This window comes from Meleagris gallopavo, chromosome 4 (assembly GCF_905368555.1).
Source record: "Meleagris gallopavo chromosome 4, MGAL_WU_HG_1.1, whole genome shotgun sequence".
NCBI classification, from domain to species: domain Eukaryota; kingdom Metazoa; phylum Chordata; class Aves; order Galliformes; family Phasianidae; genus Meleagris; species Meleagris gallopavo.
In genome coordinates this window covers 45249212-45276000 of record NC_139407.1, presented here as the reverse complement: position 1 = coordinate 45276000, position 26789 = coordinate 45249212, and the positions used below count along the sequence as shown (strand labels likewise).

The 26789-nt window shown below is 46.4% G+C and overlaps 2 protein-coding genes across 3 annotated transcripts in view; one reads left to right on the top strand and one right to left on the bottom strand.

Annotated features, from left to right (window-relative positions):
- Positions 1-8552: 8552 nt before the first annotated feature.
- On the bottom strand, positions 8553-21158 carry LOC146544489 (uncharacterized). Its single transcript, XM_085223424.1, has 3 exons — positions 20982-21158; positions 20157-20900; positions 8553-18770 (listed from the first exon to the last, which is right to left on the bottom strand). The coding sequence occupies exons 1-3, from the start codon at positions 21156-21158 to the stop codon at positions 18723-18725; spliced, it is 969 nt and encodes a 322-aa protein (XP_085079550.1). The 3' UTR covers positions 8553-18722.
- The window catches only part of PDGFRA (platelet derived growth factor receptor alpha), a 34027-nt gene continuing 27104 nt past the window's right edge, over positions 19867-26789 (top strand). Inside the window, exon 1 of one of the 2 annotated variants that reach the window (XM_085223145.1) lies at positions 19867-20129. The gene's annotated coding sequence lies outside the window, so the exon portion shown is untranslated. Of the gene's footprint in view, positions 20137-26789 lie in introns of both variants that reach the window. The other variant, XM_085223144.1, reaches the window with a different exon arrangement.

The window sequence follows — 26789 nt, the reverse complement described above, 5'->3', positions numbered from 1 at the left end:
TTTCACTGGCCCAATGCTTGGAGAAGAGCTATCAGCATGCTTAGTTCTTATGTTGGGTGATGGGGAATGGAGGAGCACCAGTACAGGCTGATGAGCAAAGGCCACATTTTGGAACTGCTGTTGGATGTGTTACTCTCTGCTCAAGATCATCCCAGTTCTTAAGTCGTGCTGTGCATTTATCTGTATCCTTGATCTGTTTCCATTTCTGCATTTAACAGATTGCCACTGCCAGGTTTAACAGATTGTCTTCCAGTCTTCCACATCTTCCTCTAAGTTACCTAAATGAATATGGTTATCTGAAACCAGTGGCAAGATCTCTTCTGGTTTCATTTGCTGCAGGCTCACATCCTAAGGCAACATGGACTGATGTAAGAACATTTGACATATACAGTCTGGACTGCAGTTGCACAGAAGTCAGCTATTCTTGTGATCCTCTTCAGTGCATGCAAACACGTATTTTTCCACGAATGCTTAACCTCTTCAGACTGAAGATTTTTTTCTGCTCTTCAAACAATGAAGTGAATGTACTCTACTAAATTCTCTCAGTGAGAAAATTTTTATTTCAAATTGCTGTGCACACAGGTTGTCCCATGTGACCAGTAGATCATTGCGTTTGGAATCCAGGAACACTACAAAGCCTTAATGCACATTCAGCAGATCACCACTTTTCTGGTATTTGTGATGAAATCTTGCAGCCTTTGTTCTGAAGATGATGAGGCACTATGACCAGTGAAAAACAATTATAAATATAGGAAGCACTAACAAAGCTTTACATTGTAAGGCAAAAGTTTCATTCCTATCTATTTTGTCTTGTCTGTTTGTTTTTCAGTGGAAATATGTACATGGATTTTTTTTTTTTTAATATATATTAAACAGTAAAAATTAAAATACACTTTTGAAAACAATTTTGTTGAAAGCATGGCCACTCAAGGACAGTGAAATAACATATACAAAATATAGTTTGAGGTCACTTCTGCTCACTTCTTCCATGGACTATATCCCAGCCTGTATACACAAATAGCCCACACTGCGTGCCTGAAATAAGGCAATATGGATCCCTCCCTGGCCAGAAGAAAACAAAAGTTCAAGAATTGGCTATGCTATATATTTTACAAGGTGTCAGAGCTTCCTGTTTTTTCACATTTACTCAGACTACAGAAATGTGAGACTCGTGAAAGACCCGTCTGCCCTAAAGAATGATCGTAAAATGTTGTAAGTATGCCTAGGTATTTGCACCTATCTTACAAATGTATATATATGTGTATATATATATATATATATATATATGTATATATATGTGTGTGTGTGTGTGTATAAAAATGAAGATTTTTTATTTATTTATTTATTTTGGTGCCTAGAACACCTGGAATACCCAGAAGTGTAGTTAAACTCTTTGAGAAACATGATCATTATGCTACACAGAGATTTCTCCTTGAAGTACTGAAAAAAGAGAGAGGGAAACACCGTACACACACACCACTATAAACAAACATTTTTCTGTAGTGTTTCAAGTGAAACATTAGTAGACTCGGTGCTGCTGTTGCTAACTTCCCTCATCAGTCTACAAGGATTTCCTCTTGGGAACAAATCCAACACGACTTTGAACCAGAAGACTTTCTGATTTGCCTTTCCAGACCCAATTCTGCCTCCCCTCAGTGAGATGCCCTCCTGCCACTTCTGCAGTAGTCCAGATGCAGTAGTCCAGATGCAGGCTGTGCTTAGCAGAAGGCACTGCGTGCAAATGCTCTCAAGAAATCTTGCAGAGAATTTACATCATAAGGGAAGACTAAATTGATGCTCGTAGCACTTCGTGTTCGTTGATTTGTCTCTCATCACTGTGGCTGTATGCTGGATAAGCACTCAGGCTTTTAATTAGAAAATTCAATACACACTTCAAAGGTTAAGTGTGTAGTGAAGTGTTTCCTCCACCTCAGCTCAAGAACTTTTATGGTTCTTCTTGGGAAAGATTATTCCTTAGAGTGAATGGTATCCTCTCTAAGGAGGTTTATTTTGAATAAGGGGGTCTAACAGACATGCTTTGGAGCAAGCACATAGAGCAGCTCATGCTTGGCTGCAGGTGTGATGGAAGAGGAGTAGGTGGGATTTTATACTTTCTCTGTCAAGGAATCAAGAGCAGCCTTGGCAACGGGGCCAGGACTGGGCTGAGACCAAAGAGATTTGATTTGTAACTACCATATTACTTTGACAGCTTTATAAGGAGAAAAAAAAAGAGGGGGTAGTACTGTAATAATATAATATTTTAACTGCACACTAACTTCTGTGTGGTTTAATCTGGAAGAACCTTCCCATGTGATAGACAGCATTTCTAGACAGAAGTAGGGCACACGGCATAAAATGCTAAATGTAGTTTTATTGAGGACATTACTTTTTTATATCCATGTTGACCCTAGGGTAAGGTCACCTCTATAAGTTTCTGTATTGTGCCCCAGAGTTACTCCACTGGTGTGTTTTCCAGACCAGGCAGATTTCTTAGCGTTCTTTGCTTCCTTTTTCTAAACACTACTAATTCATGTAGCACTTCTGTTGTAGCAGAATCCAACCAGGCTTGGGAAACCCACACTGTGCATGAAAAATCAGGGCTGGAATGATGGGAGAACTTGGAATGGTAAAGAGAGATTGATGACTTTTTAAACAGAAAGGAAACTGTATTTTAATATGCTGAACACATACACATGCCTATAGATACACAATAGGATAAACGTATAGAACATAAATTCCTCATACCTTTTTTCCCCAGGAAAGTAAAACTATTCCTTGATTTCAGTGGTGCAGAATCTGGCCTATCAAGACATCAGTGTAGTTCCCAGATGGCTTACCCCATTTTCAGATTTATGGGGTTAACTCCCTTACAGTTTGATTTAAAATACTGTTATAATAGGCCGCGTGAATGTTTCAAATGATTCATTATTGGAGTGATACTGCTTTCTGCAATAAAAAGACCAACTGTTATTTCCATTCCTCCAGAGTACTGAAGAATTATAGTCTCCTGGCATAATTTGGAAAATTGTGTCAATTCGCTTCACTTTAAAAGCAGTTTTAATGTACGATGGGAAAATGTCACATACTACATCTCCTTTTGGAGAAATTGCCATTGCTGTCTTTTAATATTTTGAAAGCACAACACTAGAAATGATGCAGTCATAGCCTTTATTTTTGCATAATCAACTGTCTCGACAGGGAATGATAAACTAAAGTCTGGAAAAATGTGTTGTTGTCTCTGTTCATGATGAAGGAAAATTTTAATTTTAAAGCCAGAAACAGGTGGAACAATTGACTCTTCTACATTTGCTATCTCTTCTGTAAAAATTAACAAATAACAAAAGAAGACAGTAAAGGATTCTTCAATTTTTCTTTGTTTCATTTGCACTTGATACCTGCTTATTGATTTCAGGCTGAATCTCAGGTTCCTGATGTCAGCCTGAGCTGCAGCTCCTCTCCAGAGCAGAAGCGTAGTGCCTCTGCCTGAGAGTTTCATAGACTCATGGAGTCATCAAGGATGGAAAAGATTCCTACGATCATCTAGTCCAACTGTCAGCCCACAACCACCGTGCCCATTAAACCATGTCCATGTAACTCAAAGTATGTCTGAGTTAGACTGAGCTGCAACAACGTGCTAGAATAAGATATTCAGGATTTGGTGCAGCTCTTCTATCTTACCTGAAGTTGCTCCTACTTCACTTTACATAGTCAGCCCTTCACATTACATAGTCAGCAGAGATGACCAGAGATGGATCAGGTTAACTTAATAACTTCAAAGAACATAGATCTAAGATAGATCTAAGCTGATCTATTTTGTGGAAAACATCAGAACCCTACAAACATCTCAGCATATAGGACAGAAACTGGTGAGGTCTTCATATGGAAATGGAACATAAGAGATGAGAAACTATAAAGGCCAAGCAGCTCTGATGCTAACAAGCTCTGCTGCTCAGCAGGTCTTATTAGCCTGGGCACAGTGCCATGCAGCTGAAGAACAGTGTGCAGGCCACAGTGCCCCTGGGAGACCTGTATCGTGCCCCACCACTTGGTGTCTGCGTCTACTTTGTTTTCTTCACACCTCGTGCTAGAACTGTTTTTAAGAGGCTAAAAAGCCTCAGAGCTGACAAGATATACAGAGCTGAAGTCTGAAATGAAATCATTACTTCATCCAAAGTGTGCTCTCATATATCTCAGGATACTAAATTTCACCTTTTTATTTTCTACAGCCTGGAACTGGCCCAAAGCCGACTGAAGCGCTTGGAAGTGTTCCAGCCGATTCAATGGGTTCTGATTCAGGCTTTGAATTGAGCCTTAACTTTATACATTTTTGATTATTGAAAAGACTCTAATTCCCTCCTGCCTCCAAGTGTGCTGATACAGAGACCTCATTTTCCATTGGTCCACACTAGAATTTGTCACTCCACAGGAAACATGCAACACTTTAAATTGCTGCAGCCAGCCAGCGTACTTTTCTAATGGACTTTGGGAGGTGTTAGTAGAGCTGTGCAATGCAGACTGAGGGCACAGTTGACATAAATTATTTCTAACCCTCACAGAACTGTGAGGTTGGAAATAGGAATATCATCCTTGAACTTCAAAGAACATGAACCCCCATGAGCCACCTGTGGGGGGAGAGTCACACACCCACAGATGTCAACCAGCATCCCTCTGCAGGCACCAAAGCTTTACAAAAACTTAGCTGCCTGATTGCTAGAGCAGAGAAAAGTGGACTCTTCCATTGCAGCATTAGAAAAATAACAGTGGAGAAAGCCCAGGCCAAGACAAAACGTTTTGATTTCTGGATGCAGCAGAGAAAGAGGAGATTGGAGAGACAAGAAAGTAAATGCACAGAGAGGAGGTGGCATTTGCTCTGGGAGTCTGAGTCTGAGCAAACATAGGGAAATACTTACCAGCACCTTGGAGAAATCTGGGTTTTGTGTCTCTCAGCAACCAAGAGGCAACAAGTACACATGAGAGGAGACTGGCACAGTACCAGCCCCTAGATACTCTTATTTGGAGAAACGTAGATGTGAGTGCTGAAGAGTGAGAAAGCCCCAAGAGCAAGTAATGATGGCAGCTACATACAGAATTACCTATGAAATACTCACAGATGTAGTTTCACTGTATTATTTTTAGAATAAAACAGGGCTGATGTGTTGAAAGAAGAGTGCAACGGTTAATTGCTTTACAGATATAAACAACACGAGGTCCAGATCACCCCGAGAATACAGCTTCCAGCTACACCTGCTTTAATATTTTCCCTTTACTCCTGGCAGTGCAATAAGGCAATTCAGCACACAGCCAAGGTATTCTGTGATACTCTGTCATCTCCAGCCAACTTCTGAAAGGCTGTGGGTGAGAAGGGAGGATTCACAAGCTGATACCCTGATACTGCTGAGCTGCTCTCAGAGAAGCGTGCCAGCTCACAGTGGAGTTACCAGGTTGAGCCTTGGTTTCAATCCTATTGTTTTATTGTTTCCTTCTCCAGACTTTCTGATGACCTACTCAGTAAATGAGGAAATCTTGACCAAATGCTGAGCTTCAACAAGACAACTGATGAAGCAGCAGCACCACTGCTTCTTTCTCTTTATTTAGGACAATTAAACATCAGGATGAAGAAATTACTTTCTCTCTGCACAGTGACTTTTATTCTTTCCTTTCTCTGCTGTAAATTCCTGTCCCAAGAAATCCTATTATCTATTTGCCTTCTCTTCTGGCCTTCACACATCTCGGAGCTCAAAGTTATGCTGTGAATCTACAATCTCTCTTCTTCCACAGCAAAAACTTTTAACAGTCCACTGTGATATGACCTTGCACATTCTTATCATGGATTTTATCTAATTTCTCTAACTCCTGTCATTAAGTTCCTCTTTTTGCTGCTGCCCCAGTCCTCATGCCTTTCAATCAGTGTTAATACACTTTATCACCCAAGTCTTTGAGAGACTTTTAGACTGTGTGTTGTTGCTGGCTGCTCAGCTCTTCTAATATTGAGTTTGGTCACAGCTTTTAGGCAACATCTGGAACTGGCAACTTAACTGCCTGTAAACTCTAATTTCTTCTGACATTTTCATCTTCAAGAAGATCTCATATTTCTTAAAGGAAGTAAGCAAGTCCAGGGCAGGCATATTTTCACATTTCTGATGATAGACGTGGATGAAGGGAAACTATTTAGTTCCTCAGCAATTTATTTATTTTGAGTATTCCCTTCTGTCCCTCATGATCCAGTGGGCTCTCAGATCTTTCAGTGAGAGCCTCTTTCTGATATAAGTGAAGAATCTCTTACCGTATTAAAAATTTTGTACATTTCTTTATAAAATTTATAATTAACCTTCCTATTAGTTTCCTTATTTATTGCCTGCTGTGATTTATGCTTCTCTTTAGTGGCATCCCTAAAGCTTTATTTCCCCATTTTGACTTTGTATTTGAGCCTCTCCAACCTTGCTGGTAACAGCTTTGCTGTCAGCGGTAATCCTTTCTCCAGAGTGTGTCTGTTCGGTAGCACTCAACCCTTATCCAAAACAAGGGCCAGAGCAGCTTCATTTCTGCATGGTGACTGAACCACACCTGAACTCCACTACATTCTTCTGGGAATGAGGGCTGAGACAGAAGCAAGGGGAGCATGTGTCTGCAGGCTCTGGGTCTCTATCTGCGGGCTCTATCTATCCATCCAACCATCTATCAATCAATCCAGCAATCCACCCATTCAACAATCCATCCATCTGTGTGTGTGTGTGTGTGTGTGTGCAAAGCATCCATCACTATAGAGCCCCAGCCTTGGTATCTTACTGTGATAAAAACTAAATGACAAAATATTAGTGGTAAACAAGCAATTGTTGGAAACAAACAAATAAATGCAGGACAAATCTAAATGAAAACCTAGAGAAATTAAGACAGTTGCTGAAAAAAGTATGCTTGGACATCATGTACAGAAAAGTGGTATAATAACAGACTTCTGAATGAAGCTGACTCACACAGTTCTCTATGTTTTGTTTTTTTTTTTTCTCATTCATTTATTCTGCAGCCAATCAATTGGCTTTTGACACTTCTTGGATTAGAGGAGGAAATAATGGATGATGATAGTCTTTGTCTAGAAGAGATGCCTTGCAAAGTTACCTACATTGCCCCAGAAATGATGCAATGCCCTTCTGTTCTGAAAAAGATCTGTGCTAAGGGATGGCAGTGCAGAAGAATTGCACAACATCTCTAGTTCATGGGAATCTGGCAGGTCATGTTAATTCAGCAGCGATCTTGAAATCAAAGTCTAAGGTTACACCGCTAACTGGAAATTATACCCGTTCCTCCAAAATATGTCATCATCAGAGGGGCAGGTAGTGAATAGTACACTGCACAGACTGGGTACATACATTTTTTCTCTGAGGTTGCTACTCAGATTTTTCTTTGCTAAAATGACCCTTATTAGAATATGTAGCTCACAGATTAGGAAAACAAACTAGTAAAAGCAAATAGTGTGACAAAAATATTTCAAAGAGATTTCAAAATAAATCCCAGAGATAATGTTTCAAAACTGTGCTGTTGGGACTTGGTTTTCTTTTTAAAGTTTTTCTGTGATAGGAATCATAACAGGCTGATAGTGATTAAAGTTTGTAATGAAGCAAATCTGATGCCATGATATAATTTTTTTTTATCTATAGCACCACACCCACACCCTTCATTCACTAACCTCTGCACCTCAAAATCCCTTTGATACAAGCAAAGGAAATGAAAGATCTTTCCAAAATGCTGGTTTCTGTTCAAAGTGGCTGTCAAATAAAATAAAAATCAACCTAAGTTTCTGGTATAGTCACATTCTTCTAAGTTTTTCTTGTGTGACTGTAATCTGATTTACTGGAAATACTGCATATCTCATTTTCTTGAGGCAGCATGCTGTACACCTTTCAGTACTGTAAGGAAGTTAAGATACTTTGTTGCTGTTGTTGTTGTTCATTTTTCTTTTTCCAGAGTTTCCTCTCTTTTGATATCCTTTGGATCACTTGGGATAACAGTCCCTACTTGTTGAGCCCTTGTCCTACACCTCAGCTTTAACCAGATGAGGAGGTGACAGAGGAGGGAGGAACAAGAAAGGATCTGCTCGCGTTTCTCTATATCTGTTTCTGCATTTCACCATTTTCTGTTTTCAAAATGACCAAACCCACCTCCTGCTGTCACAGATGTGAACACCTGTCTCAGTGTAGCATCCAGTATGTGGCCCACCTGTGTCCCCAGAACAGCTTGAAGACTTGGCGCTTTCTCTGGACCTAATTTCCCTCTGTTCCTACTCCAACAAGTGGGAACATGCTTCAGCCCAAGAGAATGCAGAGGGAGCATGACAAAAGGCAGCTGTTGCAACAGCTTGATGGCAAGCCAGCAGGCTGCATTATTGCATAAAGGAGTAAACAGGGACAGCTCAAGCACATAGCTAGTGCTAGCGGGACAGGCAACCTTTAAAGGGAACTTCTACTATTCTCCTTTCTTTTTTCCTTTTTCTTTTTTTCTTCTGCATGTCCTGGGTAAAAATGGAGAAAAGGAAATTCATTAAGAATTGCAGAAGATGAGGGTGTTTAAAATAGGTTTTTCTATTTTAAGGATTTGAGTTTTCATATTTTTGACCAAAAAAAAAAAAAAAAAAAGAGATTTCTTGGAAAAAACTTAAAAGTTCCACTAAGGCCTTTTTAAAATTTCCAGGAGTGATCTGTTTTGGCTAGTTGAAGTTTTTCCATTTCTGTGAGCAGCTCCAAGGGGCCCGATGTGAGCAGTGATTTTGTAGCATTTAGCCACAGAGGGATGTTGGATGGGATCCTCCTACCGAACTGCACTCACTGCCTCAGCTCCTTCCAGAGCGGTGCAGAAAGGGGACCTCTAACACCAGGTGATGTATGCACACATGTGCTGTGCTGAAGTTCTTTACTCACCTTGTAGAGTGTTTGGGAACATGGATATTAACCCAGTCACAAGTGGTATGGCCAAGCAGAAAGGCTTTTATGTACTAGGCACAGTTCTAGACAAAACACTTATAAAATCCTCAATTTACTCTCATGTGCCAAGATACGCTATTGTGTGTAATTGTTTTTTCAAGATTAAAAGCTACTACCCTACCTCTGAGTACTGGTATTGGTTGTTCACTACATAAATATCTCAGCAACTTCAGAAAATATTCAGTAAATTATTTAGTATAATATTTAGTATATTACAGCTTTTTTTGGTGATTTTCTTTTAAATCTGACATCAGTAGAAACTTAGAGGAACCCCACAGACTTTACTCCTTGTTACGCTACAGTCCTGTACTCTGGGACATCACTATCAACAGAATTTGGTGACATGAGGGTAAAGCAGCACGGGTAGCGTACAGCAGGCATAGGGATCCCATAAATGTGAGGTTTCAATTGACCTTATTTTCCTCTGGCTCAGAATCTCTACACTTTAATAGCTGTCTGGCTTCTGCACAAGTCCCTCAATTCACATCCTTCCTCTACGTGACAACATCTCCACCAGATGCAGCCTATAACCTCTTTGAAGAGCATCAGATGTCGCTGGTGCTGCATGCTGGGAGAGCATCATCCCTGTTATTCTGCCCGGCCAGTCTCTCCTCTGCAACACCCTCATGTGTTGAGCAGGAGGAAACATCAAAATGGATCATCGCGCTGAATGCGTTGTTCAGTCTGTGTCAGGGCATGGGAGCTTCATACCACTGCCCAGCACTAGGGATAAGGCATAGAGCTGCTCTGTCTCTGTAGGCAGAGTGGGTTATAGAGTTGCTCACTTGGCATCACTTAACATTATCTTCCCTACAGGTGCCCTGGACCAAGAAGCAAACCTAGCAGGATTTGATAGCAAGGCATTCACTGTGTCACAGGGCACTCAGATCTACACAGGAGACATCTGCTCCAGACAAGAGAGCTTCTACATGTTTCCGGGAGGATGCATGCTAGAGGGGTGGGATGCTCACTGCCTGTGCTTTGAAAGTAGCGCTACAGAAGATGCTATCAAGAGGAATGAAAAAAAGCAATAACCGATAGCACTATAGAAGGATTTCACAAGGCTCTGAGTCTTCTTTATAAGCCCACTGCCCTGTAGAATTGTGACCTAGAGCGTTGGCATGAGTTCCAATAGGATTTCCTGTCCCCACTGGGAGATGGCCCTATGCGGGTGTTGTGCCACCAGCCTATGCCGTGGGATTCAGATACTTTCCTCCCAGAATCACCTTTATGTCTCCATCGGCAGGGGTTTGGATGGCACACGAGGATGCACAAAATGTCTGGGGAGAGCACTCTACTCTGCTGCGAGAGGCCAAGGTATCTGAGCGGGTGGTCAGCTCCTGGAGATGAAGGAAACAGTCTGGTACTTAGGCTAGAGCAGAAGCAAATGTTGCTGGAATGGCAGATGAGGATGGTGTGCTTCACTTCTTGGAATTTAGGGCTGGCAAAGACATAATCATTTTAATTTGCATCATATCAAGGTTTTCTGCACATTCCTTGTGAATAGGAGATGCTGGAAGTGGAAAGTTGGCTCTGTTTTTTGTGTGTTTCCAAAGCAAAGCCTTGTTGGTAGTATTCTTAACATAGACCAAATGAGTGAAATGAAAACAAAAGAAACTTTTCTTTGAGCCCCACTTTTCGGACATGGATTTTTCTCAGAGGCATCTAGCAGACCCTTGTAGATAACAGCTTGTTATGCATAACATCCTTATGGATTCTCCATTTCCCTACTTCAGCTTTCCAAATGTGAAAAACATGGTGGCTGATCACTGTGACCTCAAGGAAAACATCCCCATCTTCTTGATCCCCTTCTTTCCACACTAATGTGGTGCTGTAACTTTAAGGATTTCAACAGTTCCCCTTCCTTTACATCAGTAAATTCACTGCACTGTAAAGCCTTCAGTTTTCTTTCCCAATACAGCTAGCACCAAACACCAGCTGACTTGTTTCATTCGTCTGATTAATGTTTATAAATATCTAAAGGGAGATGGGAAGCAAATGGATGAGGCTCTCCTTAGTGGTGTACAGGAACAGGACAAGGAGTAATGGCCTAAAACTTGAACATAGGAAGTTCCATACTAACATGTGAAGGAACTTCCTTCTGGTAAGGGTGACAGAGCACTGGAACAGGTTGCCCAGAGAGGTTGTGGACTCTTCTTCTACGGAGATATCCAAGACCCATCTGGATGCATACCTGTGCAGCCTATTGTAGGGAACCTGCTTTAGTGGGGGATTGGACTTGATGATCTCTTGAGGTTCCTTCCAACTCCTGCAATTCTGTGATTCATTCAGCCTAACCCAGTATCTTGAACAGAGTCTCTAAGACAGCCCAAAGATTTTCCACAAATGGCAAGTAGTTTAAACCTGCACCTCTGTAGCTCTTCTGGAAAACTTCTGAGTGCACAATTAACTTTAATCCCAGAGAGAGGACATAAACCTCTGGCTATGCTTTCTCAACACAACTAGCTCTTCCTTCTACCCTGAATTTTCTCGACAAATTCATCCTCCTAACACTGATAATCACTATCTGCTCTAATTGTCAGCAAGAGTACTCTTCATCCGTCCAAAAAGTTTGAGGACTGACAAGACATAACAGTCAGCCTTGAGACCCATCACCTCTGCTGTAAAGAGTGCGTGAGTGCAAGTTCGGCCTGTGCCCCCTCATGGGGCATCTCTCATACTGTGTTCCTGACCAGATTCCAGGTACCTATGTAAGTCAGGAGGCCAGACTGAGACCAGATCTCTCCAACAGAGCTGACCTGATTTTTAGCACTGAGGGTACTCTGCCAAGTTCTGGAAGCAGGCAAAGCTCTAAATAGCAACAAGCACAGCAAAAAGGGAGAGAGATGCTTTTCATTTCATCACCAGCACATCCCCCTCCCCTCATGTAGAGAACACTCAGTCCCACTTCAGCAAAAGATGTAAGAAGGAAACAAAGCATTCTTGGCCATTTTAGAGTTTCTGTTGCTCATTATGTGGACATACCCATGTATTGCATTCAAGCTCTGACATCAGGGTGACATCAGATCTATCCCAGTGCTGACTGCTTGCCAAAAAGATCTACAAAGCCAGGATGCTTTTGGCTCCACCACCTGCTTTCAGAACCAAATCAAGGTTGAAGCAGTCATTCTTGGTGTGCTTTAACTTTTGCGAAGCTCTAGAAAGGCATTGCTATGGAGGACACCTTGCTGTGGGCCATTTGGGCCTAGTTTTGTGGTGCCTCTGTGCTGCCACAGCTCCTGGCGATGCTGCAGGCAGAGGCAAAGTGAAGCCCAGGCAGCCTGCAGGGCCATACTCAGCCTCTGCTGCTTTATTTTTGCTTCTGGGTGGGAATCCAGCAGTTGGTTTTAATCCTGCTTTGAAGGCATCTCTCTGAGTCTGGCTGTCTTTGTCAGTACAGAGATATTCCGGGACACTCTTACAAACCATGGCAGAGCTGCATTCCCAGAGGCTAGAGTAAGGGTGTTTTTCCATGCAGGCTCACATGTTTGAGTGATCCCAGCTGGGAAATCCACTCTCCCTGGTGGCCCGATGGAGCTTATTGCCCTTCCTAAAGGCATATCCCCCTAGCAGCCAGCCCCACGGCCTCCTCCCAGACAGGCACCCGGGGATCCCTGTGCTGGGCAGAGCAGCACGGGGCAGAGAGTGGCACTTGAGGTGGTGTGAGGACGTGAAGCAACCTGTCCATGGCAATGGGCTTTGCTCAGACTCTAGTAGTCCCCTCAAAGGATCCAACAACATTTTTGAAGGCAGCATTGTTACTTCTTTAATGCCAAGTAATCCCTGCTGTTGAGATGAGAGTTAAACATTCTAAGCTGTGATTCCAATCCTTTCCAACTCCAAATAATTGAGGGGCTACTGGCACAAGTAAGTGTATGTACACACTTAATCTTACACTTACACCTCCTGGCTCCTTGCAACCCTACCACCATTCAGATGCTAATGGAGTTTAAGCCAATGTTTGTGATTTGGGGCCTAAAGCAAAGTGAGGCAGAAGGTCTGTAGGCAGCGTAGAGCTGGCTGCTTCTAACTCTCCTCCTTCCCTAAGTCAGTATTGGGACAAGCAGCAATGAAAAAGGCTTCAAATGCCTTCTCCATATGTCAGCTGGGAGAGCTTCAGAAGCCACTGGAACAAGCAGCCCCACAGGGCAGAGGGCAGCAGGGGCACCGGCAGGTGCTAAGTGGGCTGTGAGGCCATTTGTCTCCTAGAAAAAAAGGCACTCAACTCCTTAGCTATTTACAATGGCTTCTGTCCACCCGAGCTGTCTCACCGCTCATATATTTTAACCTCCTATGAGCAGGGCCACATGCTGCTGACTTCTCGTTCATGGCAGAGGACCTGGCCATGCTTTCCAGCACTGATCCAACCAGCCCCCGGCTGCACAGCTGCTGATGTTCTGGAGGAAAGCATTTCCTCAAAGCCTTCCTGTTGTCATCTTGACTAAATCCTACTGCTTTGGAAAAGAATAATCTCGCAGGCATCCTAGATTCATTTGGATCTCCTGCCTTCTTAATGAGATGTTCCCAACAAAGTTTTGTAGAGGTATGGATTTAAAAAACAGTTTTTGTAATAGAAATATAACAAAAATGAAGAGAAAATTAGCTAAGAATAGGAAACGTGGGTTTGGTGATGGATAGGAATTTCAAGAATTTATTTGGATTTGCTTTGGCACCACAAATGTTTTGTCACAAAAAGAGAAGAAATGGAAATTCTGAATTCTCTTGACACTGAGGAAAACACATTTCTATTCCCCCTGACTGTAAAAATAGAAAATAGGGATGAAGCGACCTGTTCCTACCCAACTCTTTTTCTGCAGTGCCCTTGGCTGACAAAGAGAGCCAGCAAAGAACATTGCTCTGATTTAGACATTTTTTGTATCCTTACTATGTAGGTCATTCCAAAAAAGTAATGCCTTCTATTTATTTCAATGGAAACTACAACAAACACAAGGAGCACAATAACACTATTTGATAGAGCAAATTCTCAGCTACAAAACACTATTTTTCAACACAGTCACCACCACAGAGTCCATGTCATCCCAGTGTCCCAGCTCATAGATTCAGAGAGAATTTCTCTGGCCAGAACAGGGTGCACAAGTCTCCATATTCCTGTGCTTTTGAAATAAATAAGATTTAACTCCCCATACTTCTCCATCTGACTTAAAAAGCTAAAAAACCACCACACTGTGTTCTTTAGATGCCACAAAGAACCCAAGTCAGGCACAGCTGATGCAATTTTCCACTCTTTTCTTCCACAACTTGAAGAATGTTCTTATTAATCTCTGGTGATTATCCAGGACCACTAAAAGAACCATCAAACCTTGCAATTTCATTAGGGCTGAACGGGAGACCTGGGACACTCATCCAGCTACACAAAGCAGCAGCGCCCTCTCAGCAATTGCAATAAAATGATAGTGAAGTCATTTCGACTGGGGACACAGGTCTAAAAATGAGGTGGCAGTGGACACAATGACCACTAAAGGACATCTTGCCATGTGGTTCATGAGAGCTAGAAAAATACTCACTAATTTATGGGTCTTCAGTTTTTCAGCATTCCCTTAGGGACTTCATTCAGAGTTTGTTTCCCAGAAATACTCAACAACTGCCTTCTGAAAGTTGCTCCACCTCAGTAGGGAGTTTAACATTCAGATAAAGTCTTCACCATGAAAAAAAAACAAAAACAAACCCCATTGACAAGCAAGTATAAATTTAGAGCCATTGCAATGCCTGAATTTCTTTGGGTAGGATAGTGAAATGCATGGCTTTATCCTCAGAGAGAGGCTTGGTACGGCAACAATTTCAACATTTCCAGTGATTTTTTGAAATAATTTGGAGAAAGTCCTGCAAAATGATGTCTGTGTACATAAGGCATTTTAGTCACACTTGGTTTTCAAGGGTTAACCCAGATTGTGGAACCAAAGTGAAAGTTTTAAAATACTACTGCCATGGAGAACAAATGCCTTCAAAGAGCCTATAGCGTATGTTATTTGAAAGAGCACTGAAACAATGTTCTGGTTTGAATTATTTTTCTTCACAGTACTTCTCTAACTTTATTGCCAAAGAAAAGACTTCCAGAGCCAGTTTTTAATCTTAATTATACCAGATTCAATCTGGAATATTTTCCTTGAAGTTGGAGTTACACCAGATTTACACAATGCAGAATCTATCCCAGTTTCCCCATTAGACACTTTGTGTTTGTTTCCAAAAGATATTTGAGACTAAAACCAGAGATACGTGACCAGAACAGCCACCAGTTTGAGGGTCAAAGCTTACCTAGATGCTCCCACTGCCTCATTCTTGAGTGCCCCCTGAGCCATCGCTTCCCATCCGTGGTGGGGGGAGCGGGGCTGTGCCTGCCTTTTCCTCATCTCACTTTCTCATTTCTCCCTCTGCAACCGCCCCACTCAAGTGAAGTGCAAACAACTAAGCGCCCTAAAGGACTCTCAACAATGGACAGGCAAATAAACACGTAACTGGAGCAGCAAGTACTCCCTGGAGAATGAGATGAGGGACAGACTAAAACCTGTTGACCTCAAACAAAAGGAAAAGCCTCATTACTCATTTATCGAAGTGACAGTAAAGAGAGAAAGGATTTTCCTCTACTTTTCAGTGCGTCGGTCCCTCCTACCTAAAGAAAGCCTCCGACCACCTCCTGGAACTGCTCTAGATACAAATTCTTGATTTCCTCTGTCTCAGATCAGGGTTATAAGAATAACCTCCGTGTCATGTCTGAGAGCAGGAAAAGCACAGCATTGCAAGAATGGCCTCTCCTGCTGACGCACCTCCAGCACAGACTCAGTGCTGCAGCAAAGGAGCAGCTCAATTCATTTCCCTGTCTGGAACTTTTGCCGCATGTGTCAGCACAGATGTTTATTATTCCAATCCCAAATGGCTGAACTATTTTTGAAGAGCACTGGGTGAAACTTGCAGCTTAGGAATCCCAGTTTTGCAAGCTTTTAGGAGGCACTGAGGGCTTTCCCTCCTCTTCACCCATAGGAGGGGTGAGACCCATACTCAGAATTTCTCCATATCACATAAAAGGAAGCACGGTACTTTGTTTGCCATAGTACTCGAGAGCAGAAAACGTCCAGGGAACAGAAAGATCCTTTCTGAAAGTCTCTTGCTACTCAGAAACTGTGGCTTTAGCTTCAGTTACGCTACTGCAGATTGTTCCAAAGAGATGTGTACCAGAGGAAAAGTTACCATGGAATGGTGCCCTCCAGAGCTGGGTACCTGGCAGTGCTCATTTGCCTCAGTCCTTCCTTGCCCATGCAAGAGAGACGTTGTAGATATGGGCAGTCCAGGCACGTTCAAGGGCCCAAACCCAGGCTGGCTGTGCCCAGCATAAGGGCAGTGTTGCCTCAGGCAGCCCTGCAGCAGGCAGCTCCTCTGGGCACACCTGAAGGCCCTGAGCACAGGACCCCGGAGGCATAAAGCCCACACCAATAGGAGCCAGACCCAGAAACAGAGCAGCCTGACCCAGCTGTACCTGTGTCCTACTGCAAACCTTTAATTGCTATAGATCCAAAGAACAAAGACAAAAATAATGGTCTGGGGACCTATGGATCAAAACCAAACCTGGGCTGAAAGAGCAGAGGATGTCCTTTGATTTCTGAGGGAAAACATCTCATTTGAGGTGGGGCAGAGACCGCTCTTGTAGCTTTGCTTGCCGCATCCCAATAGCCTGGGAGCTGCGCAGAGCCGAACCCGCAGGGATGAACCCCTCGCGCTGCTTTCCGAACCCACTAGTCCTGTAACTAAGATCAGCAAAACCAAGCACTCACCAAGCAAACACCACCCCTCTAAACTCGCCTAAGCGGGTGCTATTTAAGAGATGAGATAATCAGCCCCAGCTGCGAGCCACAGGCGCGCACCCAGCGCTGCCCCCTCCCCAGTGCGGGGGGCGGGGGGCGGCCCGTGCCCGCTCTCCCGGCCGGGTCGGGCCGCTCCTCTCGCGGGCTGCGGTGCCCCCTAGCGTCCTGCTGCACCCCTCCGCCGCATTGCCTCACCCTGAGCCGGGCTGGGACCGGAGCAGCCTGTTTATTCTGCCCCAGACTGAACGCCAGGGCGGGAGCAGAAGGAAAAACAAAGCCTGTTTCTTTTCTCTTTCTCTCTTCTTTTTTTTTTTTTCCTCCTTTTTTTTTTTTTTTTTTTTTTTTTTTTCTTCACCACAATGAATAAAGCCTTGCCGGTTGTTTTGGCAACTTCTAATGTCAAAAGCCAAATGTAACACCGAAAACAAAACAACTCGACGTCGCGGCGGCAGCAGCGGCCTTAGTGGGAGCACGGTGGGCGCAGGGAGCTACCTTAAACACCATGGAGTGAATCAAAATAAAGGTGGGGAGGGGAGGTTGGGGCCGGGTAGCTGCCTTCAGCTCCTTTTCTCCGGCTCCTGCCCGCCTGGAGATACCGAATCTCCACTATGTAGATCCAGATGATGCTCGAACAAACAGAATGGGGGAGCTGTGGAAAAAGTGAAAAAATAACCTCCCGATAAACTCCCGTGGACTGAGCAGCCCCCGTGGGGCCGGCGCATCCCTGCGTCTTGCTCCCGTTTGCCCCAGGCAGCCCTGGCGGCTGCGTTTTCCTTTCTCCGTGATAGATGTGAGCACAGATTGGTAGTGACAAGCGAAGAGAGGCCGCTCGGCTTTCTCCCTCTCTGGAGGTTTGACGGCTCTCTGCGCCAGGTTGGAGCTGCCCTACACAGTACTGGGGTTCTCGCTTTGGTGAATGTTTTGTTAGGGCGGGACCGGAGCGGGCCGCTCCGTCGGGGCTCATCGGCGCTGCAAGGCCGGAGCGAGCCCCTGGGTGCGGGGCGGGGACGCAGACAGAAGGGAGCGGCCCCAGCGCGGGCGCCGCGGTGCTGTTCGGAACGTGCGGCTCCCATCTGTTGCCACATAAACACACGCTCCGGGATGCCTGATGCGGCAGCACGTCGGGGGAGGAGGGGAAAGCAGAGGGGGCTGCCGTGCTGAGAATCCCCCCGCCCCCAGCCTGTCCTCTCGGTAACCCCGCGCCTCCTGGACGGGACCCCCCTGCGCCTCACGGGGCGGGAGGCAGCGCTCGGGAGCCTTCCTCGGGGGTTTGTGTTAAATAATGCCATAGCCCTCCTGCGCGGGACCAACCCGTAGGCACCGCCGCCAGACGGACGGGACCGAGGCGAGCGGTGGAGGGTCTCTCTCGCGGTCAGGGCCCTCGCCCTTTTCGCTGCGGTGGTGGACGTGGGGGAGCCCCGTCGGGGGAAAGGGCCGGCCCGGCCCCGCGAACCACTTTGCCCGACCCAAATTCCTTTTTTTTTTTTTTTCTTTTTTCTCGCTCTTGTGAGATCCCACATGGAAGCCGTTAACGAATGCTCGATAATGATCACGACAAAGGTATTATTCAAATGAGGCAGGTAATTGCAACCAGAAGGCGCCTTCTCCCCTTCCTTTTGCTCTTTCCTTTACCAAGAGCACCCTTCGCATCGCATCCGATCCCGTCGATGCTCTATCGGGGATCGCCCCACCCGCACGGCCGCGGGGTCTCCGCGGGGCTCCCAGGCGCTGCCCACGGCCGCATCCTCGCAGTGCTCGAAGCCCTCGGCTCCACAGATGGGACTTTTCCAACTCAAATTCCAGGGTCGGGCTGCTGCGTGTGTTCGCCCCCAGGCAGAGAATCTCCGGGTGTACTGGTGTGTTTTTCTCCTTATTTTCCCCCTATGCTTTTGATTCAATCGCAGCGTTGTTTATTCACAAGCATTCCGGTATCCTGTTAGCATTCCGAGCAGAAGCCGCTCGCAGATCCGACTCCGATGATTTCCTGCAGAAACATGTGGAACCAATAGTGGGGACGTGAGCTCCCCCAAGCCGGGGAAGCCCCGGAGCGGAGCATGCCCGAGGCCGGCACCCCTTGAGCCGCACCAGGGTGCTCAGCCCCAGCCCCGCGCACACGTCGGGGATGGCGGCTTCGGTTTTGTTCTCGCTACATTCGGGGCATCTTCGCTTCGGAGGCTGAGCCTTAGGATAGGACGGAGAAAATCCGTCTAGCATCCTGTTGCTGGAAATTGAGGACCAAATTTTGTTTTATGTTAAACGGGAAAAAAGAAATGTCAGACGGAGAGCAAGAGGCGGGCGAAGACCCGGGCTCAGCTCCGATGCCCTCCGTCCCCGGGGAGGCCGGGAAGCGCCGTGCTCGGGGCAGCACTGCCCTCTGCCCGCGGCCGCCGCATCGCCGCGCTCGGTGCCCGCGGGAGGAGCGGCTCCCGCTTATCGCCCGCAGATAGCGGTTCGGCGGTACCCGGCGGGGATCAAAGCTCGCCCCGAGCGGCCGCAGACGGGACGGGCTCTGTTGGCGAGGAGCGAACCAAAGACGGAGAGGAGAAGAGCTGTCCCGGTCCCGTCGGAACAGCAGGGCTCGGGACGACCCGGCGGCGGTTACCTCTCGTTGCGGCTCTCACTCATACCCACGAGGGCTCCGTCTCGCCCCCCGTGTGTCAGTGCCTCATGCTCCCGTGTCTCGCACCGTCCGCCCGCTCCGTCCCGAACCCTCGCTCTGCCGTGTACAAAGGACACGAGGAAGCCGCCAATTCGTTTCCAGCTCAAACCGCCCGGCCGCAGCCTCACACTGTGCCCGCGGCCACCGGGCCCTCCCCGCCGTCCCGGAGGGTGCGAGGAGGAAGGCTCATTCATGACATGGGGAGCACTCGGAGTTTACATGTAACTATTTTTTTTTTTTTCTTATAGATTTTTTTTTCCCCCCGCAGTGCAAAACGCTCAGATTCCCCCCTCCCTCCCCCTCGCCTCTGCCATATGGCGGCCGCCCCCTCCCCTGCGAGGCCGGGGAAGGCTGGAGGCTGAGGCTGTCCCCCTGCCTGCGTAAGAGCCCCCGCCCGCGGGGCCGGGGGCGCGGGCCGAGCCGGGGCGGCTCTTATTGTGAAGGGGCCGGAGGGGGCTTCATTTCCTGACAGCTATTTACTTAAAGCAAATGATTAGTTTTGGAAGGATGGACTATAACATTGAATCAATTACGGGACGCGGGTTGTGAGACCATTGCAGTCGGAGCCGGAGGGAGGGCGAGCGGGAGGGAGCGCGCCTGAGCGGGGAGAGTCACAAAAGCCGTGGACATATTTTGGATATTTTACAATCTGCAGGACGGAATCTGCGCGTTATAAAGGAAGAGGTAGGAGGTGAGGAGCAGTTTTCTCACCTTTTGTTTTGTCTTGTTTTGTTTTGTTTTCCTTTCTCCGGTATACATATATTTTTTTTCTTCTCTCTTTTTTTTTCTCCCCACGCATTTATTTGTTGGTGCTTCATTTTTCCCCGACGCTTTGTCCAAGCGACGCTGAGCCGGGCGCTTTCCGCGGATCTGCGGGCGCTGCCGGCTCCGGGACCGCGGGCCGTCGGGGCGCGGCGGCGGCTGCGGCGGGGCGATCGGCGCGGGCAGCATTAATGACAAACACATTGGGACACGCGGCGGGGCCACCGTGCCGCATTCCTGCCGCCGCGGCTCCGCGGGCAGCGGCCGTGCGAGCCTCGGGGGGTCAGGGGGACGCGTCTCGAAGTGAGGCGGGGGCGCGCCTGGAGTTCTCCCGCTTCTCGCATCCGCACCTCTGCTCTCGCTTCCTTCACCCGCTCCCTTCCCCCACCCTTTGTTTTTCACCACCTCGGATCTCCCTTTCCCCACCTCACCCCTCGGCCCGTTCCCCCGATTCCCCCGACGGGACGCGCACGGCTCCAGCCGCCCCGTTCCCGCGCGCCCCGTCTTTTTTACACGTCTCAGCGGAAGGGAAGATGCTGAATTCGGGCAGGACGGGTACCTGGAGCCCTTCCAGCTTCCATTCCGCGCTCGCAACGGAACCGCCGCCGCCCCGCTGGACGGCCGGAGCCCATCGCCCCTAACCCCAGGGTTCGAAGTCTTTGCGGCCACCGTTTGGATTTTTGGAGCGCGGAGCTACGGAGCTGCCAGCCGCTGCCAGGCTGGAGTCCCCTGGAAAAGTCCTGGGAGCGAGTAGGAAATGGCTTTTTGGCTGGCTGAGGCGTTGCTCAACATTTTTGGACGGATACCCAGGAGCCCAGGAGCCGTTCCAGAGAACAGGACTCGGACTGCTTTTTCTGGAGCGAGCAGCGACAGACCCAGCGAGGCGGCAATAGCACCCGCCGCGGGGGGTTCCCTCTGCCCCAGCCCCCTTCCAGCGCCCCTCGACGGCATTTTCGGCGCTACTCTCGCAAACGCTCCGGCGTCAGGAGCCCGCCGCTGCACGGCCCGAGCACATCTTCGGGACGGGCGGGGACAGGCGGAGCCGTCCCGGGACCGCGGGCGCGTCCCTCCGGGCCACGGTATAACGCCCGTCCCCCGGGGCACTTGGGGGTCCGTGCTTCTCCTTACAGAGCGCGCCGGAGAAGGAGCGCAGCACACCTCGGGGCAGGAAAACACGGCTCTGTTTGCCCCTCTCCTTACCCTCCCGTCCTGCTTTGCTTTTTTCTGGTTACCTCGTGTTAAAAAGAAAAAGAAAAAGAAAAAAAAAAAAATGCTCCGGCTTGGCAAAGGCTTTCCTATTGTTTCCTGCATAAACAGCACAGTGGCTGGGAGTTACCATATTTGCAAGGTCCGCTCGGTGTCCCGGCAGACTTTGATTCTTCAGCAGAGAGCGGGGAGCTCAGGAAGCTCGGGGGCACCCTGCTACCCGCCCCCTCGGGGACCACTCGAGCTTCCTGCGGGCAGAGGGAGGGAAAGCCCCGAGAATGGGGGCTGGAAAGTATGAACCCACGCCGTTCTGGCCGGCTGAGTGTCCCCGCTGCCTCCCCACTGGGGGACGGTGGGCGGTCAGTTATTCCACGTCTCGCTGGTGTTGCCTCCTCTCGCTATAGCTCCCTCAACTGATATGGCTCAGGGGAGTGGGGACACCATGCGGCACCCCGGAAAAAGGAGGATACCCTCAGCATCTCTCTGTGCTGGTGTGGAGCCCAGCAATGGCCTGGATGGGGCCGGAGACGGGATCAAAACAAGCAGATGAGCATCAGTGGTCCCTCTCTCATTGGTGAATCAAAACCCCAACTGTGGAGATCTGATTTTTAACTCCGGATCTAGCAGTGATAGAGCAAGATCTCCCAGCAAGACTCTTCTATTCTTGTTTCCAGTTAACAAAGACCATTGTAGAGCCCTCAGCTAAAGAGCAGTTTAGTCAACCTCAACGCATGAAAAAAAAAAAAAAAAAAAAAAAGTTTGAAAAAAACAAGACTGCACAAAGCAGTGGGAAGTAGGAGTCGGCAAGCAAAGCGGCTCTCCCAGCCTGCAGGCGGGCTCCCCTGTTGCAGAATGAGCCTCTTGTCCCAGCGCTGCCCCAAGGCACCACCCGGTGGTGTGGCACCGGGGCCATCTTTGCCATTTGTTGGTGTATTGGAAACCTTCATGTGGCTGTGAGAGGAATATGTAGATATTAGGTTTCAGGAAAGCAGAAAGCAATGAATATTTTAAACGAATACATCTCCATGGTACCGCAGCATCAAGCTAGGATTTGAGTACCATTTATGTAGATAGAAAAAGGCTTGTGTAGCTCAGACCTCATTGCTTATTTTCAGTGGTACCAATTGGTCTAAAAATGGGTGAAATGGATAACCTTATAGTAACCTTCCCTCTCTTGTATCCTGAAGTCATCATGGCATCACTTTTGTATATCAACACTGCAAATTTTGTTTGGACATGTTTGTTCCCCCCATTTTAAAGACTAAAGTATAGTTTCTGAGAGGTCATTTTTCTGGTGCTGGCAAAAATTGTTGGTAATTTCAAAGAAGCAAGCAAGCAAGCAAGCTGTCCTGTCTCTCCCTCTTGCCTTGCTCTCCTGCTTGACTCATCTTTTGCATGTCAATAAAGCTTTGCATGGACGCCCAGGGGAAAAGCTTGCAATGGTGAGTCTTCCCAGCTTCTGCAGTGGACAGAAATCGATTGGCTTTTCCATGCAGTGCTTCTGAGCAACTACATTGTGATCTGAGGGGTTCTCTGAAGTTTCTGAACCTGAAAACCTAAGTGAGATGCATTCCTTGGAAGTGCCTGTCATGTCTGTCTGCTGGGACCAACTAGAAAGTCCTTTCTGTAAATTCAGATGTTGTGAATTGCTCTCTACTGTCATTTCCTAATACAGTGGGGTCTGTGCCCATGGGTTAGGCTGAAGGATTGGGGCTGACCAGGAGGCTCAGAGGGTTCCAGCACTCTCTAGGTATCCTGCAGAGCGCTAAGATGCTGTAGGAGCCCAACAGGGGTTCAGCTTGGTGTGTGGTTGTTCCCAAGTAGCTCAGAAGAGATGCGCAGGCTACGCTAGAGGCAAACATTTGCAGAGGGTTGTGAAATGAACCTCGTTTGAGGAGAACATTTATGCCAGATTTTTCAAATAAGAAATGTTCTTGCATTGCTTGTGTCTTTCCCCAGCGAAACCTTCAGATCCTCCTGTTTGCTCTGCAGGGCTTCTCTGTTCTTGCAGAGAACTGACTTTGTAATTTGGGAACTGCAAACCAAGAAAACTTTCAGGAGGTCCTGACTGAATATTTACATTCAATCAGTGGTATATGCCACAGGGAGGAAACATTCACCTCTTATCCTGGGCTGGCTGTGGCTCCTGCTGGAAAAGATTTCCCAGAAGGACAGATTGCCACTCAGACAAAATCTCCCCTGAAATTATCCGGCCATCTCACAACAAGGATAATCACATCATTATGTGCCAAGACATGAAACTAACTTACCATCGTATAATTTACGTAAATACGAGCAATAGAGACTTTTTTTTTTCCCAAAGAAGAAAAATCGTCAAATTCGCATGAAATTAAGATAAAAGAAATTTTATTTTCAGTTGATGTAGGAGACCTGGTTTGGGTTCCAGCTGCTGAGCTGGAGACCAGCGTCTCCTTCTGCTGGACGGGGATTTGGTTTGTCAACGTGGATCAACATTGCCATCGTGTGGCGAAGAGGATGAACTGCAGCGATTCGGTAGCGGACGGGAAATGAGTTTTGTCGTCTCCAGGCTCCTGGTAGATGGGATGGCTTTCTGACCTGAATGAGCTCTTCGTTTGATTTACTGCAGTATAAAAAAATATATATATATACACTGCTGGGTCTTTTTCTTTCACCATTATGCTTTCCCTCTAGGTCATGCAGAAGAATCGCCTAGGAGTATCATCATCTTTTAAACACATATTTCCATCAGCTTTCTGGATATTGATTTTACTTTGTCTTCTGCTTGGCAGTCAGCGAAATCCTTTCTGGCAGAAAGCCAGCACTTGGCAGTGAGAATTCGGAAGATTGACTCCTTGCTGATAAAAGTTCTTCTGATGTTCTTTTCCTGACTTTCTTTTATCGTTAAAGCGTACAACAAAGATACCAGCTTTACAGCCAGTTCCTTCTGAAGCCCAGTGATTAGGGCAGATGTGATGATTGCTTTACCCTGGGCAATCAGCCTCCACTCCTGTGAGCATGGCAAACCCCTCTGGCATCATCGCGCTTTCACTGTGTGCTTCCATGTTTTCTATTTTAACATGCTCAAGCTATGCACAGAATCAAGGTTGGCTCAAACTTATATTGCACGGGCACTGACAATACTTCCATAAATCTATGGCTTCACCAAGATTACAGCAACTCGCGGTTTGATGTGGTGATGCTAGAAACGGAACCTGGTGTGTTATTCAGAGCTGAGATGTGAGTAGTTTGGAACAAGGAGGATTTCCCTGCCATGAAGAAGGTAAAAAAGCCAAATAAGTGCAGAAAAAAATAAAAAAGGTATTGGTAGATATCAACAAATGCTAAGCATCTCTGCCTGGAGTGGGAATGAGGAAACTCTCTTTTGCTCAAAACAGAGGTGTTAATCGTGCCTATGCTAAACCGTGATTTTGGCGTGAGTCTGATGCACAAGGTAATTTAATCCAGGTCAAAACAAATGTTGAGTATGGACGATGAGTCCTTAATAGGCTATTCTGTCTTTCACAGTGAATAAGTATTGCACTGGGTTTTGCTGAGATTAACGGTTCATTGGGGCAAGATCAAAACTATGGATTCAGAAAGAATAGCCTGCTGAGAAATGCAAATTCAGTAAATTCTTGTGTTATTTTAAGCTGCAAGGGTAGACTGAGGCACTCAGCTCTTACTGAACACTATGGCAGTCCAGCTAAGACCTTAGATACCAAGTAGCACATTGGAAATGCCATCACCTGAGCTTAAACTGGGTTAGTCACAGAGCTGCAGTCCTTGTACAGCTTTTCAGCAGTGTAAGTCCGCTTCAGCAGAGCTTCTGCAGGTTTGTGTGTCAAAGATGAGTTAGCTTTGTGTTTTCTCTCCCTGTACTACTTCCTCTGCATCGAATAGCCTGGAAAAACATTACAACTTGGGGAGAGAGATCTGCTCTTTTCTGACAGAAAGGGCAGAAGGAGAACTGGCAGACAGTGGGGTAACATTGTCTTGTGGATCTTGCTTGGGAGCCTAGAAATCATATCAATAAGGCCGACTATGGGAGTTCTTTAAAGATTTACAGTGGGTTACTTTATCAGAAAAAATACTGCAAGACGTAAATGTGATAAAAAAATAAGTAAAGAGGCTGGAATGAAGGAACTTCTTTGATGTCGGAGAATCTGCTATCAATGGGAGACAGATACATAAGCACATGGCAATTATTACTAATTGAAGAATGGGGCAAAACGGCTTGTCTCTGTTGGAATGTTGTCAGCTGAATTTCCGAGGTTGTTTCTACGTGTTTAGGGGACTGGTATTTTGTAAGTCTTCTAATTCTGCTCCTGAGACCTTTCAGTTTGATCAGTGTCAGATACTTTTTGCTTTGCAAAGGAGCACCGCCTGCACCACACGTCACAGGAGGAAAGAAGGGCTCATTCAGAAACACTCCTTGGCATGCTGCAATCATTTTGCTCCCATATGGTGTTGGCATTGCTTTAATGACTGAATGCACCTATGTGCTTTCCTGTCTCAGAACTGTGGAGCAGAAAACCAGAGGATGAATTAAAATTCTCTGGGACCTTTGAAAAGTCGCCTCTATTTTGACTCATCATCCTTTATTTTACTCCTTGGTCCATGTTTCAAGTTAGGGGTTCTTCTGTATAGTCTTTTTTAAGTGTATGTTGGATTTGGGCCAAATACAGTTACTATTAAAATCGACAGAAGTCTCCATTGATCTCAATGGGAGCAGGGGTAGTTGGAGCTGCTTCTTTGCAAAACATCCAGCAGTCTGCTTGAGGGCTTTGAGTAGAAATAGGTTCAGACTACACAAAAATTACAGTGGTGCTTGTTGTCGTTGTTGCCTCCTCACCACTGATGCTTTATGACTATTTGTTTGAAAGCTGAAATTATCACGTATGATGTATGGCTCTTCACACTGCTGAGGAGAAGAGCCGCTCAGTGATGGCAGTGCAGGCCTGCAGTCCATTGGGTATTTATTCCATCAGGAAATGTTGGCATATGTTTTAAATAGCATGTCTCTCAATCAAGGGAATTCTTGCTAAATAAGCAATAAACACTATTGTCTTGTATTGTATTCAGTAAGCTATATATATACATGTGTACAATGGTAAAACAAAAATATCACTTACAATTGCGAGATTTATAATAAAAGTAGGTTTTAAATATACATTTTCTCCCCCCTAAAAAGCTGCAAGCAGCAAAAATTCAGATGCATACAGCATACAGCCGTCGTACTCTCACCAGCTTCGACCCCGCATCAGGGCAGGGTGTTTCTTTGGGCTCTGTGCTGGATGCCGTGGCAGGCAGCAGGCTGTGTGCAGGCTGTTTGCTGCGAGTGCCAGCTCTGGGCTCCGTTTCCAGAATTCAGGAGTGGGGTGGGCCAGAATGGGT